This window comes from Phytophthora ramorum, assembly GCF_020800215.1.
Source record: "Phytophthora ramorum isolate Pr-102 chromosome Unknown Phyram_PR-102_s0003, whole genome shotgun sequence".
NCBI lineage: Eukaryota > Oomycota > Peronosporomycetes > Peronosporales > Peronosporaceae > Phytophthora > Phytophthora ramorum.
The window spans coordinates 2866362-2881246 of NW_027150649.1; the positions used below are offsets into that span (position 1 = coordinate 2866362).

At 54.5% G+C, this 14885-nt stretch overlaps 4 protein-coding genes across 4 annotated transcripts; 2 read left to right on the forward strand and 2 right to left on the reverse strand.

Moving 5' to 3' along the window:
* Positions 1–245: 245 nt before the first annotated feature.
* KRP23_4016 (bZIP transcription factor 1) lies at positions 246–1451 on the reverse strand (the record flags this gene model as incomplete). The annotated part of the gene is made up of 1 exon (XM_067888932.1): positions 246–1451. One exon carries the CDS (start codon positions 1449–1451, stop codon positions 246–248), a length of 1206 nt encoding a protein of 401 aa, XP_067748134.1.
* A 3835-nt stretch (positions 1452–5286) lies between these two features.
* Positions 5287–6363, forward strand: KRP23_4017 (bZIP transcription factor 1; the record flags this gene model as incomplete). The annotated part of the gene is made up of 1 exon (XM_067888933.1): positions 5287–6363. The coding sequence occupies one exon, from the start codon at positions 5287–5289 to the stop codon at positions 6361–6363; it is 1077 nt and encodes a 358-aa protein (XP_067748135.1).
* Positions 6364–6718: 355 nt separating this feature from the next.
* Positions 6719–7924, reverse strand: KRP23_4018 (bZIP transcription factor 1; the record flags this gene model as incomplete). The annotated part of the gene is made up of 1 exon (XM_067888934.1): positions 6719–7924. The coding sequence occupies one exon, from the start codon at positions 7922–7924 to the stop codon at positions 6719–6721; it is 1206 nt and encodes a 401-aa protein (XP_067748136.1).
* Positions 7925–13408: 5484 nt separating this feature from the next.
* Positions 13409–14485, forward strand: KRP23_4019 (bZIP transcription factor 1; the record flags this gene model as incomplete). The annotated part of the gene is made up of 1 exon (XM_067888935.1): positions 13409–14485. The coding sequence occupies one exon, from the start codon at positions 13409–13411 to the stop codon at positions 14483–14485; it is 1077 nt and encodes a 358-aa protein (XP_067748137.1).
* Positions 14486–14885: the final 400 nt, after the last annotated feature.

Consider the following 14885-nt stretch of genomic DNA (forward strand, 5'->3'; position numbering starts at 1 on the left):
AGCTCAACCCGTGGCGGTTATACCAGACGAGTATCCCACATCAGACACGGGATACAGGCAATAGCGCAAACTGACTTTTGCTGCTGAGTGCGTATACGACTCGTTTTGTTTTGCTTTCCAGTGATGTGCATCGATGTCACTTAGTAGTAGCTTGTCGAACGACGACTCCCTGTGGCCACTCCATTCTTTGGGACAAGGAACTGACCGCCGAATGTCTTGCCAACCTCAGTAGCCTCTCATCTTGTTCAATCGGCCCGGATGCCAACAGAGCCATCACGCGTAATCCGTGCGCCTCCCAGCACCATCGCTACGTCGGACAGATTGCCCAGCACCTCCATCAACGGCTTCATGAAGTTCACCGTCGTCTCTAGCAGCACCACACGGCAGATCGAAGCGTCCCACTCGAAGCAGAGCGAGCACGGCAGAAGTAGGCGCTGTCCTATCATCCTCGAGCGCAGCGATGCAGCTTTGGCCGCTTCAACCTCACCCTGGATTGCATCTCGGTGCAACAGGTGGGGAAATACGCCTCGCAACGTCTCCTCCGACACCGTCACGTTCAGAACCGCGGTCACACTCACGAATTGGTCGTTCGTGCGCTCGATGCGCTCAAGCCGGAAGTACAGGTTCTGGAAGCTCAACGAGTACAACACCCATTGCTTCATGAGCGTCTCCACGCCACTCCGTTCGCCCAGCATGACGTTATCCGTCATGGAGGAGCGCAAGAACGCGAGTTGGCGCTTTGTCTCTGCGTTTTCGCGGTACTTGATCTCGTTGATAGACCTGTGGGCCCTCCCTTCCAAGGTCTCAGGCAGAGTCATCAGAGCGCCGAAACGGAAGGTGTGGAAGTACTCCACCACCACGTTCCAGACGTCGTGGTTCCCGCCGTATTGCAATCGATTGCGCTGCAGTTCAAGCACGGGGATATTGGCACGCAACGTCAGGACAGTGTGTTCGAGCGTCTTGTTGTACACAAGCTGCTTCTGTCTGTAGCGAGCTTGGTTGGCGCGGCACTGCTGTCGACGTCGCGCAGTTTGGAGTCGGATACGTTTGGGCCATTGTAGAAATGGTTCCATCTCCGTGTTGCTTGCTTGCTGACTGGCGCAGGTGGGGACCACGTCGTCGGAGCTAGTTGGTCGGTATCGGAGCGGGTCGAAAGCGGGGACGCTAGCACGGTATTGAGGGGCTACTTCGGGCTCCTGCTGTCGGTAGCTGCCCAACCCAGACGATCGGGAAGAGTGAGATTTCGACCTGAACGAGGCAGCCGTGGGTTGAGGAGAGAACCCGAGAAAGCGTTGCTGCGTGGCCTTCTGGGTGTCCCTATCGGTCGTGTCCATCCTGGCAGACACTCGCTGAAGGACTGGACGGACGATCTCGGAGCTCAGCGTCGGTCGGTACACGGGTTGTCTTGGTCCGAACCCGTCGGAAACAGAAGGCATCCTAGTGGCTTGCATTGAATAACGAGAGCTGACTGAGACCAAAGCGCCTGACGTCGATAGCTTGCTTCCTTGTGGGCGTTGTGGCGAGACGATGAATGAGGAGGCGAAGATAACTGAGCCCCGCGTCCGGTGATGCGATGCAAAAGCATGTACTGTACAGTGTGCAGCAGTGTTAACAGCCTGGTGGGCTTCGTGGACACGATGGTGATGACGGGACACGAACAGAGCCTCATTCTTTGCCGATTTGGTGCAAGGGAGCGTACGATCGGCTCTTATCCATGCGGACCGTAGTTGGATGCATGTATTGGTTCAGTGCATACCGTATGCTGCGTGGTGCAACCAACTTTTTCTTGCCGAGAACCAAGTCATGTATTACAGTAGCTGATAGCGCTATAATAGCTGGGTGGATGTGGTGGGCTGGATCGGTGGTACGATCCTTGATCACGTGGTACCATTGTCAGGTAGACCATTGTTCATGCGCTTCTGGACAAGAGACACCATATCGCAAATGTGTATTATCGTTGACGAGCCTCTTTCCGAATCAACGATCGCCTCGATGCTGCATACTGGATCACGCGAAGGTTGGAGCTGTGCATGTACCGGTAGTCTCTCCGATAGGAGTCAGGATTTGCGCGGTTTCCAAGGAAGACTGTCTCGTAATCCACAAGGCGGAGAGAGAAGTTGTCCACTATACTGAGGCTGTGAGCACCAAGTCACTACAACAGCAGGCTCAGCCACGAGCTTCTTCGCTACTACCTTGTACGTGTACGTGTACGTGTATAGGAAGTCGTCAGGCAAAATACGAAGTGGCATCATAAACACGCAAGCAACAACAACTCATACTCATGCACAGCGTGACGTGATGTACAGAAATCAATGGTACAGCATCACTGGTGCTTCGTGTACCAGTACCGCTCGCACGCAGGTGCAGTATGTTAATACCAGTGACAAATCAATGGATTCTGGACCACCTGCTGCATCGATTTCGTCGGTGCGGCAGCGTGATTGACACTGGGCTGTGTTGACGAGACAAAGCCTCTTCATCATGAAGTTCATGTGCCGTGTGCTCACGGGACACTAGCTGTGTCCCGTCAGCAGAGGTTGAGTGAACCTGACTGCAGTCTGAACTAGGTGCAGTATATGGAATACAAGTCGTGAATTGGCACTCAACCAAGTACTGTAGGCCCCGAGTAATGGGCTGCACCCACCACTTTCCAACGATTCTGTTGGACGGGTGGAGAAAGCTTGTGGTCACTACTGGTAGTAGTTCGCTCGGAGTAAGTTGGTTTGGGTCGTCTGCTGGGGCCCGGACAGCATGGCGAATATTGTCGCCAATACAGACGTGTCTCGAAGTAAGAAGGCAAGTCCCAATTAGTGGTGCCTATGGGCTACACCTTCTTGCTTTGAGAAATGTAAAACTTCGTCTCGCCTATCAAATGCGATGGGGTAATGAGAGCTTCCTCCAGCACGTAGCTAACATCTTCGAGATTGCCAAGCGTCCGAAGCAACGGTGACAGCAAGTCCATCGTACAGTCCAGTCGCGCCACACACCCAGCCGAATCGTCCCACAGGAAGCGCACCGAACATCGACAGTGGAGCCGTTGACCGAGAAGTCGAGAGCATATTGGTGAGTTGTCATGTAGTAGATGCGGGAACACGCACCGCAATGTATTTTGAGTGATGGTGAGGCTCAGCGAGGCCGAAGTGGCCATCCCTCCGCAGGGCTGCTGCTCCATCCGATTTAAGTGAAGCTGTAGGCTTCCAAAGTAGGAGGAGTAGCGTTGCCACTGCTCGATGAGTACGTCGACCCCGGATAACTCTCCAAACGCCACGTCAGTTGCCATTACCGCCCTCAAGAAGTACTCTTGCTCATGCAGATCGGCCGCCAACGGAGTCTCGGTAGCACGGCTCGGTTCCGCCCCGTGCATCGGCATGAGGAAACCGTAGCGGAGGAGGCGAAAGTACTCCACCACGACGTTCCAGACATTGGCTTTGGTCTTGATGCCGTAGCACAAAGTGCGTCGCTCGATCGTCAGTTTCTGGATCTCTTTACGGAGCTCGTCGACGCTGGCTTCGAGCTCTTGCACAACCCCTCGCTGTCTGTCACGATAGCGTGCTTGGTTGTTCCTGCACTGCTCCCGTCGTCGCTGCGTCTTAAGGCGAATGCGTTTGCGCTTGGGTTTCGCTTGCACCGGGCTTGGCGTCGTTGGTGCTTCCATGCCGGCAGGGGATACAGACGACTGGGACTCTGCAAAGAGCTGAGAAAGGGGAACGAGCGCCGACATGAGCTCGGACCGAGTGTCCACCGGTTCCTGGGTGCTGCGCTTTTGCGTGAAAATGGCAGCGAGTCTTCGAGTGCAGTCGTGTGGCTGTCCGTCGTTGGTCGGTTGTCCGGGTGAAAGCAGTGATGAGAGTTTTAGTGTTCGTCGTGGACCGCTGGTCTTCAAAGTGTAACCTTTGAAAGTGGCCATCTTCTCGCTGTCTGAAGGTCGCCTTTGGCGAAGACTCTGGTGCTCGATGTGGCTAGTTGGCGTCGCGCGGGGCTTCGTAGAAAACGGGAAGTGAGGGCCAACAGCACAACAGGTGATCAAATCCTGTGTCCGGTTTCAGAAATGCTACGTATCGGATACTAGTATCATTTACGAGAGGGTTGCCGTCAACATATCGTACATAGCAAGTATGTCGATTACTCCCCCAATGTTTTTTCCTACATCAAAAGTGCTCTGCTGCTCCGGTACGAGCTCAAGTGCAACCCCCGCACAGGTGAGATTGCCCTACACGTACCACGACAGCAAGGGCTATTAGCTCAGAGGGCTATTAGCTCTCCGTGCTGCTATTCTAAAAGAGCCTTGGTGCACCATAGATGAATACTGGAGGATTGCGTCGACTGAAATGGTTGACGCAAGTCAGCACTGTCACTGCGCCGACAGCCAATCATTCCGGAGCGCACCAGGCGATAGGGCCTTCCCTTACGAGCCGCGTCACGCTTGCCGCAGTAAACCGCTCAGCAATTACACACTTCCGCGGCGGTAGGTTGCAGCGACATGTATACTAGTAATACATGCAAGCCCAACGTCAGTTTGCGCAGAGTATAATAGACCGACCAGCTGACATAGCCGGTTGCGAAGTGCTGCGGATTCCTTGTTGATGCTGGTGATGTTCGACGTTACATAGCATTTACTCGAGGCTTTATCCGTGCACGATGTGGACGCTAACCACGCGTTGCAGCACTCGAAGTCACTGAATTGCACGAATCCTTTCACTTTAACTTGTGGTCGCTCCTTCAACATCTATTACCAGACGGGTCCTTGGTGAAGTCGGTGTCCTCGTACAAACTGTGTCGTGGCTTCAGAATCGCCATCAGTTGACAGCCGAGGCGTTGGAGTCGTCGGTACCCGCGTGGTTGGGTCGATGGAGTTTGGGTTGTGGACGTCTGTGTCGTCGGGTAGATGATATCGGAGCTGTCATGACGCTCAAATTCACCGTCTACAGTACTGGATACTTGAGTAAACTTTGAACAGCTTGGTCAATCACCGTTCGTGATGCAGTCGTTGGCGCATCGGTGGGGGTTTCTCAACGGTAGTGATCAGCTCGTTGAGAGATGCTGCGATCCTCAGCCCTAGACGCACCAAATCAGCAATGATTTCGTCGCCGTAACAGGGGCATCAACACCTCTTGTAAACACGGAGGTTGCCTCAATCCAGTGATCAACGTCTCTCACCCCGTGTGCCTCTCATTCCTCGTTTGGCCGTCTCATCAGTAAGTCGTCTCATCGCCAGCGCAGTCAAGAGTACGCATGCAGACCATTCCAACCCTTTCTGCCTCCGCCGCCTTCAGGCCACGACGATCCATGCACACCAGGCCGATGCTTAGCTCTGAGATCGTCCGTCCAGTCTTCCGACGACAAGGGAAGGAAGACACAATCGACAGTGACAGCACCTACATCGAGACCCCACAGCCGTTAGAACGACGCCTTTTCTCGCACGCAGTGCCAAGCTTGGCCGCGCTTGCGCCTCGTTCGTCACGAGTCTACTCGCCTCCTGTCGCTGAAGAGAACTATCAACCAGAGCCTCAAATGGTATCCACCTCGACAGCATTCGACAGCACCCTCAACCTCGTGATTCACCGTGCAGGCAGACAGTCCCGCAAGTGGGAGTCGAAAGTCATCCGATTCAAGAGCGAGCGACGCCGAGAGCAGTGCCGCGCCAACCAGGCTCGCTACAGACAGAGACGACTCAACCATACCATGACGATCAAACACGACGTACAGAAGCTGCGTGCCGACATCCCCGTGCTTGAGCTGCAGCGCAAGCGGTTGCAGTACGGCGGCCAACAGGGTGTCTGGAACGTGGTGGCGGAGTACTTCCGCAACTTCCGTTTCGGTGTTCCGATAACTCTGTCTGAGACGTCTGCCGACGAGGAGGCATGCAACACACTCAAGCTACCCGAGTACGCCGACAACGCAGAGGCGAAGCACCAGCTCGCGTTCTTGCGCTCTTGCATGGCAGAAGATGTCAGTCTGGGGGAGCGCTGCGGTGTCGAGACGCTCATGCAGCAGTGGCAAGCATACTCGCTGAGCTTCAAGAACCTCCACTTTGAATTGAAGCGCATTGAACGCACCAGCCGTCAGTTCGTACACGCGGTGGCGAAGATGACCGTGACCGTGTCGGAGACTACCTTCAAGAGCCTGTTTCCGCATGTGAACTCTGCGTCTCTGCGGACAAGATTGGTGGGACAGCGCCTTGAGCTTCCATGCACTCTCTGCTTTGAATGGGACGAGTCCGCCGGCCGCGTTTCGCGCCTGGAGACGACAGTGAATTTCATGGCACCGCTGTTGAAAGCGTTAGGAGATGTGTCTGACGTGGCGTTGCTGCTGGAGAGCGCTAGGATCACGCGCGACGGTGCCGTCGGAATCCGAGACGCCTAGGAGCGGATGCAGCAGAGGGTCGTGTGACGTAGCAAAATAGTAGTGTAGACCGAAAAGGGAATACATGAATATCCAGAACTTATCTTTCTTCTGGTAGGCTGTGTGTGCTAAGCTCAACCCGTGGCGGTTATACCAGACGAGTATCCCACATCAGACACGGGATACAGGCAATAGCGCAAACTGACTTTTGCTGCTGAGTGCGTATACGACTCGTTTTGTTTTGCTTTCCAGTGATGTGCATCGATGTCACTTAGTAGTAGCTTGTCGAACGACGACTCCCTGTGGCCACTCCATTCTTTGGGACAAGGAACTGACCGCCGAATGTCTTGCCAACCTCAGTAGCCTCTCATCTTGTTCAATCGGCCCGGATGCCAACAGAGCCATCACGCGTAATCCGTGCGCCTCCCAGCACCATCGCTACGTCGGACAGATTGCCCAGCACCTCCATCAACGGCTTCATGAAGTTCACCGTCGTCTCTAGCAGCACCACACGGCAGATCGAAGCGTCCCACTCGAAGCAGAGCGAGCACGGCAGAAGTAGGCGCTGTCCTATCATCCTCGAGCGCAGCGATGCAGCTTTGGCCGCTTCAACCTCACCCTGGATTGCATCTCGGTGCAACAGGTGGGGAAATACGCCTCGCAACGTCTCCTCCGACACCGTCACGTTCAGAACCGCGGTCACACTCACGAATTGGTCGTTCGTGCGCTCGATGCGCTCAAGCCGGAAGTACAGGTTCTGGAAGCTCAACGAGTACAACACCCATTGCTTCATGAGCGTCTCCACGCCACTCCGTTCGCCCAGCATGACGTTATCCGTCATGGAGGAGCGCAAGAACGCGAGTTGGCGCTTTGTCTCTGCGTTTTCGCGGTACTTGATCTCGTTGATAGACCTGTGGGCCCTCCCTTCCAAGGTCTCAGGCAGAGTCATCAGAGCGCCGAAACGGAAGGTGTGGAAGTACTCCACCACCACGTTCCAGACGTCGTGGTTCCCGCCGTATTGCAATCGATTGCGCTGCAGTTCAAGCACGGGGATATTGGCACGCAACGTCAGGACAGTGTGTTCGAGCGTCTTGTTGTACACAAGCTGCTTCTGTCTGTAGCGAGCTTGGTTGGCGCGGCACTGCTGTCGACGTCGCGCAGTTTGGAGTCGGATACGTTTGGGCCATTGTAGAAATGGTTCCATCTCCGTGTTGCTTGCTTGCTGACTGGCGCAGGTGGGGACCACGTCGTCGGAGCTAGTTGGTCGGTATCGGAGCGGGTCGAAAGCGGGGACGCTAGCACGGTATTGAGGGGCTACTTCGGGCTCCTGCTGTCGGTAGCTGCCCAACCCAGACGATCGGGAAGAGTGAGATTTCGACCTGAACGAGGCAGCCGTGGGTTGAGGAGAGAACCCGAGAAAGCGTTGCTGCGTGGCCTTCTGGGTGTCCCTATCGGTCGTGTCCATCCTGGCAGACACTCGCTGAAGGACTGGACGGACGATCTCGGAGCTCAGCGTCGGTCGGTACACGGGTTGTCTTGGTCCGAACCCGTCGGAAACAGAAGGCATCCTAGTGGCTTGCATTGAATAACGAGAGCTGACTGAGACCAAAGCGCCTGACGTCGATAGCTTGCTTCCTTGTGGGCGTTGTGGCGAGACGATGAATGAGGAGGCGAAGATAACTGAGCCCCGCGTCCGGTGATGCGATGCAAAAGCATGTACTGTACAGTGTGCAGCAGTGTTAACAGCCTGGTGGGCTTCGTGGACACGATGGTGATGACGGGACACGAACAGAGCCTCATTCTTTGCCGATTTGGTGCAAGGGAGCGTACGATCGGCTCTTATCCATGCGGACCGTAGTTGGATGCATGTATTGGTTCAGTGCATACCGTATGCTGCGTGGTGCAACCAACTTTTTCTTGCCGAGAACCAAGTCATGTATTACAGTAGCTGATAGCGCTATAATAGCTGGGTGGATGTGGTGGGCTGGATCGGTGGTACGATCCTTGATCACGTGGTACCATTGTCAGGTAGACCATTGTTCATGCGCTTCTGGACAAGAGACACCATATCGCAAATGTGTATTATCGTTGACGAGCCTCTTTCCGAATCAACGATCGCCTCGATGCTGCATACTGGATCACGCGAAGGTTGGAGCTGTGCATGTACCGGTAGTCTCTCCGATAGGAGTCAGGATTTGCGCGGTTTCCAAGGAAGACTGTCTCGTAATCCACAAGGCGGAGAGAGAAGTTGTCCACTATACTGAGGCTGTGAGCACCAAGTCACTACAACAGCAGGCTCAGCCACGAGCTTCTTCGCTACTACCTTGTACGTGTACGTGTACGTGTATAGGAAGTCGTCAGGCAAAATACGAAGTGGCATCATAAACACGCAAGCAACAACAACTCATACTCATGCACAGCGTGACGTGATGTACAGAAATCAATGGTACAGCATCACTGGTGCTTCGTGTACCAGTACCGCTCGCACGCAGGTGCAGTATGTTAATACCAGTGACAAATCAATGGATTCTGGACCACCTGCTGCATCGATTTCGTCGGTGCGGCAGCGTGATTGACACTGGGCTGTGTTGACGAGACAAAGCCTCTTCATCATGAAGTTCATGTGCCGTGTGCTCACGGGACACTAGCTGTGTCCCGTCAGCAGAGGTTGAGTGAACCTGACTGCAGTCTGAACTAGGTGCAGTATATGGAATACAAGTCGTGAATTGGCACTCAACCAAGTACTGTAGGCCCCGAGTAATGGGCTGCACCCACCACTTTCCAACGATTCTGTTGGACGGGTGGAGAAAGCTTGTGGTCAACTACTGGTAGTAGTTCGCTCGGAGTAAGTTGGTTTGGGTCGTCTGCTGGGGCCCGGACAGCATGGCGAATATTGTCGCCAATACAGACGTGTCTCGAAGTAAGAAGGCAAGTCCCAATTAGTGGTGCCTATGGGCTACACCTTCTTGCTTTGAGAAATGTAAAACTTCGTCTCGCCTATCAAATGCGATGGGGTAATGAGAGCTTCCTCCAGCACGTAGTTAACATCTTCGAGATTGCCAAGCGTCCGAAGCAACGGTGACAGCAAGTCCATCGTACAGTCCAGTCGCGCCACACACCCAGCCGAATCGTCCCACAGGAAGCGCACCGAACATCGACAGTGGAGCCGTTGACCGAGAAGTCGAGAGCATATTGGTGAGTTGTCATGTAGTAGATGCGGGAACACGCACCGCAATGTATTTTGAGTGATGGTGAGGCTCAGCGAGGCCGAAGTGGCCATCCCTCCGCAGGGCTGCTGCTCCATCCGATTTAAGTGAAGCTGTAGGCTTCCAAAGTAGGAGGAGTAGCGTTGCCACTGCTCGATGAGTACGTCGACCCCGGATAACTCTCCAAACGCCACGTCAGTTGCCATTACCGCCCTCAAGAAGTACTCTTGCTCATGCAGATCGGCCGCCAACGGAGTCTCGGTAGCACGGCTCGGTTCCGCCCCGTGCATCGGCATGAGGAAACCGTAGCGGAGGAGGCGAAAGTACTCCACCACGACGTTCCAGACATTGGCTTTAGTCTTGATGCCGTAGCACAAAGTGCGTCGCTCGATCGTCAGTTTCTGGATCTCTTTACGGAGCTCGTCGACGCTGGCTTCGAGCTCTTGCACAACCCCTCGCTGTCTGTCACGATAGCGTGCTTGGTTGTTCCTGCACTGCTCCCGTCGTCGCTGCGTCTTAAGGCGAATGCGTTTGCGCTTGGGTTTCGCTTGCACCGGGCTTGGCGTCGTTGGTGCTTCCATGCCGGCAGGGGATACAGACGACTGGGACTCTGCAAAGAGCTGAGAAAGGGGAACGAGCGCCGACATGAGCTCGGACCGAGTGTCCACCGGTTCCTGGGTGCTGCGCTTTTGCGTGAAAATGGCAGCGAGTCTTCGAGTGCAGTCGTGTGGCTGTCCGTCGTTGGTCGGTTGTCCGGGTGAAAGCAGTGATGAGAGTTTTAGTGTTCGTCGTGGACCGCTGGTCTTCAAAGTGTAACCTTTGAAAGTGGCCATCTTCTCGCTGTCTGAAGGTCGCCTTTGGCGAAGACTCTGGTGCTCGATGTGGCTAGTTGGCGTCGCGCGGGGCTTCGTAGAAAACGGGAAGTGAGGGCCAACAGCACAACAGGTGATCAAATCCTGTGTCCGGTTTCAGAAATGCTACGTATCGGATACTAGTATCATTTACGAGAGGGTTGCCGTCAACATATCGTACATAGCAAGTATGTCGATTACTCCCCCAATGTTTTTTCCTACATCAAAAGTGCTCTGCTGCTCCGGTACGAGCTCAAGTGCAACCCCCGCACAGGTGAGGTTGCCCTACACGTACCACGACAGCAAGGGCTATTAGCTCAGAGGGCTATTAGCTCTCCGTGCTGCTATTCTAAAAGAGCCTTGGTGCACCATAGATGAATACTGGAGGATTGCGTCGACTGAAATGGTTGACGCAAGTCAGCACTGTCACTGCGCCGACAGCCAATCATTCCGGAGCGCACCAGGCGATAGGGCCTTCCCTTACGAGCCGCGTCACGCTTGCCGCAGTAAACCGCTCAGCAATTACACACTTCCGCGGCGGTAGGTTGCAGCGACATGTACAGACAACGACTAAAAAAGCCGGCGCTGCTGAACGCCATCCGCTATACTATAGTACAAGTACTGCATCCGACTGATAAACTCGGCATGAAAAATAAATCATTTTGATTGGATTAAAAGAAGCCACATGGGCAAAGAACTCCCGATAAAACGTCCTCATGAACAACAAAAGACTCGAATCGCCTGGTCTCTGAACCAGTCAATAATTTAAGCCCACTGATTAGTCTAAATAGTGGAATTCTGGTAATCTATTGGCTAAAATGGCCAATTGAGTTTAGTATAGTCCATGAAGTCATACCACTGTTGGTTGCCGAGTTTTGCGTTGCCGGCTTTTTTAGTCGTTGTCTGTATACTAGTAATACATGCAAGCCCAACGTCAGTTTGCGCAGAGTACTTCGCAATTCGCGCCGATTGGCTAAAGTGGTCTCCGGAATACCTCCAGCGCCTCTTCGGAGGATCCCCCTTTTCGGATGCGAAGTCCCCCTGCGTGGGGGGGATGGGGTGTTCCTGTACGCCGGGCGCGGAAGCAGCGCCGTGCTTGGCGAATACCACCAAGATTATCAACTACGCTGCAGCATGTGGGGCCTGGTGACCCCTGCGTGTACACAAGATCACACACCAAGTCGCGACGGACCTGGCGGACCCATCGTGTTCAAGATATCGCTGCCACAGCACGGAGGATCCGGTAACCCCTCCAGTGTTCCAGTTATCTACCAAGGCGCCAGGACATGGTACACCCTCGCGCTCGGACGGCTCAAGCATCATAGTGATCCAAGCACTCGTCTCCCCTCAGCTCTAACGAGGTGACTGCTTTGATGACGCGGTTTAAAGGCAGTGAACTGTGCGGAGGCCGCACTGCTCTACTGAGATTCAGCTCCGGATTGTATTTGTTCCCAGCTTCGGTCTTGGCTGAAGTACGACTAGTTCTGCGCACGCGAAGTCTTCTCCTGAGTCGGCAAGAGAGCTCTGTTTGTCAACTTCGGCGGTCGGAAGATGGCAGGACCAGGCAAGACACGTTCTCGCCCCCGGGCAACGACCGAATTGGTAACTCGGTTCCGGACGCCGTGTCCTCTGCCCCCTGTCCCCGCGCGGCGTGTGTTTAGCTGCAAAGCCAGCAACCGCCCTAGACACTTTTCAAGGTACGCGTACTAACCCCCGGAAGCTGTGCCAGCGGATCTGCGACCCTCCCACGTGCCCCAGCCAGTTCAGCCTGCTTCGAACAAGTGTGTTGACTTCGAAGGGCAATTGGAAGAGGAAAGCAAGGATTACTACCAAGCTGCTTAAGTACCAAGGCACGGAGGGCATGGTGACCCCTCCCGTGATCAAGATTTCCCACCACATCGCGACGGACCTGGTGCCCCGTAGCGATTCTGATCCAGCACCAAACCACTGAGGACGTGGTGACCCTCAAGTGTTCAAGTCTGCCCACCAAAACGCGGAGGACTTGGTGGAGCCTTCGTGTTACACGATTATCGTGATCCACCGTGGCGGGAGATCTTGGTGACCCTCCTGCTTCCGTAAAGTTCATCTGCCGTTCACCTCGGCCTCGATACATCAACATTGGGTTAAAGTCCCAAAGAGATATTGGGCTTCGACGCCCCCAGCGACTTTCAGGGCTCTATAGTTTCTAGTTAAACACAAATAGAGGACCTCATTAACCCCCCCCCCCCCCCCCCCAGTTTGCGCAGAGTATAATAGACCGACCAGCTGACATAGCCGGTTGCGAAGTGCTGCGGACTCCTTGTTGATGCTGGTGATGTTCGACGTTACATAGCATTTACTCGAGGCTTTATCCGTGCACGATGTGGACACTAACCACGCGTTGCAGCACTCGAAGTCACTGAATTGCATGAATCCTTTCACTTTAACTTGTGGTCGCTCCTTCAACATCTATTACCAGACGGGTCCTTGGTGAAGTCGGTGTCCTCGTACAAACTGTGTCGTGGCTTCAGAATCGCCATCAGTTGACAGCCGAGGCGTTGGAGTCGTCGGTACCCGCGTGGTTGGGTCGATGGAGTTTGGGTTGTGGACGTCTGTGTCGTCGGGTAGATGATATCGGAGCTGTCATGACGCTCAAATTCACCGCCTACAGTACTGGATACTTGAATAAACTTTGAACAGCTTTGGTCAATCACCGTTCGTGATGCAGTCGTTGGCGCATCGGTGGGGGTTTCTCAACGATAGTGATCAGCTCGTTGAGAGATGCTGCGATCCTCAGCCCTAGACGCACCAAATCAGCAATGATTTCGTCGCCGTAACAGGGGCATCAACACCTCTTGTAAACACGGAGGTTGCCTCAATCCAGTGATCAACGTCTCTCACCCCGTGTGCCTCTCATTCCTCGTTTGGCCGTCTCATCAGTAAGTCGTCTCATCGCCAGCGCAGTCAAGAGTACGCATGCAGACCATTCCAACCCCTTCTGCCTCCACCGCCTTCAGGCCACGACGATCCATGCACACCAGGCCGATGCTTAGCTCTGAGATCGTCCGTCCAGTCTTCCGACGACAAGGGAAGGAAGACACAATCGACAGTGACAGCACCTACATCGAGACCCCACAGCCGTTAGAACGACGCCTTTTCTCGCACGCAGTGCCAAGCTTGGCCGCGCTTCCGCCTCGTTCGTCACGAGTCTACTCGCCTCCTGTCGCTGAAGAGAACTATCAACCAGAGCCTCAAATGGTATCCACCTCGACAGCATTCGACAGCACCCTCAACCTCGTGATTCACCGTGCAGGCAGACAGTCCCGCAAGTGGGAGTCGAAAGTCATCCGATTCAAGAGCGAGCGACGCCGAGAGCAGTGCCGCGCCGACCAGGCTCGCTACAGACAGAGACGACTCAACCATACCATGACGATCAAACACGACGTACAGAAACTGCGTGCCGACATCCCCGTGCTTGAGCTGCAGCGCAAGCGGTTGCAGTACGGCGGCCAACAGGGTGTCTGGAACGTGGTGGCGGAGTACTTCCGCAACTTCCGTTTCGGTGTTCCGATAACTCTGTCTGAGACGTCTGCCGACGAGGAGGCATGCAACACACTCAAGCTACCCGAGTACGCCGACAACGCAGAGGCGAAGCACCAGCTCGCGTTCTTGCGCTCTTGCATGGCAGAAGATGTCAGTCTGGGGGAGCGCTGCGGTGTCGAGACGCTCATGCAGCAGTGGCAAGCATACTCGCTGAGCTTCAATAACCTCCACTTTGAATTGAAGCGCATTGAACGCACCAGCCGTCAGTTCGTACACGCGGTGGCGAAGATGACCGTGACCGTGTCGGAGACTACATTGAAGAGCCTGTTTCCGCATGTGAACTCTGCGTCTCTGCGGACAAGATTGGTGGGACAGCGCCTTGAGCTTCCATGCACTCTCTGCTTTGAATGGGACGAGTCCGCCGGCCGCGTTTCGCGCCTGGAGACGACAGTGAATTTCATGGCACCGCTGTTGAAAGCGTTAGGAGATGTGTCTGACGTGGCGTTGCTGCTGGAGAGCGCTAGGATCACGCGCGACGGTGCCGTCGGAATCCGAGACGCCTAGGAGCGGATGCAGCAGAGGATCGTGTGACGTAGCAAAATAGTAGTGTAGATCGAAAAGGGAATACATGAATATCCAGAACTTATCTTTCTTCTGGTAGGCTGTGTGTGCTAAGCTCAACCCGTGGCGATTATACCAGACGAGTATCCCACATCAGACACGAGACACAGGGCAATAGCGCAAACTGACTTTTGCTGCTGAGTGCGTATACGACACGTTTTGTTTTGCTTTCCAGTGATGTGCATCGATGTCACTTAGTAGTAGCTTGTCGAACGACTCCCTGTGGCCACTCCATTCTTTGGGGCAAGCCGAATGTCTTGCCAACCTCAGTAGCCTCTCATCTTGTTCAATCGGCCCGGATGCCAACAGAGCCATCACGCGTAATCCGTGCGCCTCCCAGCAC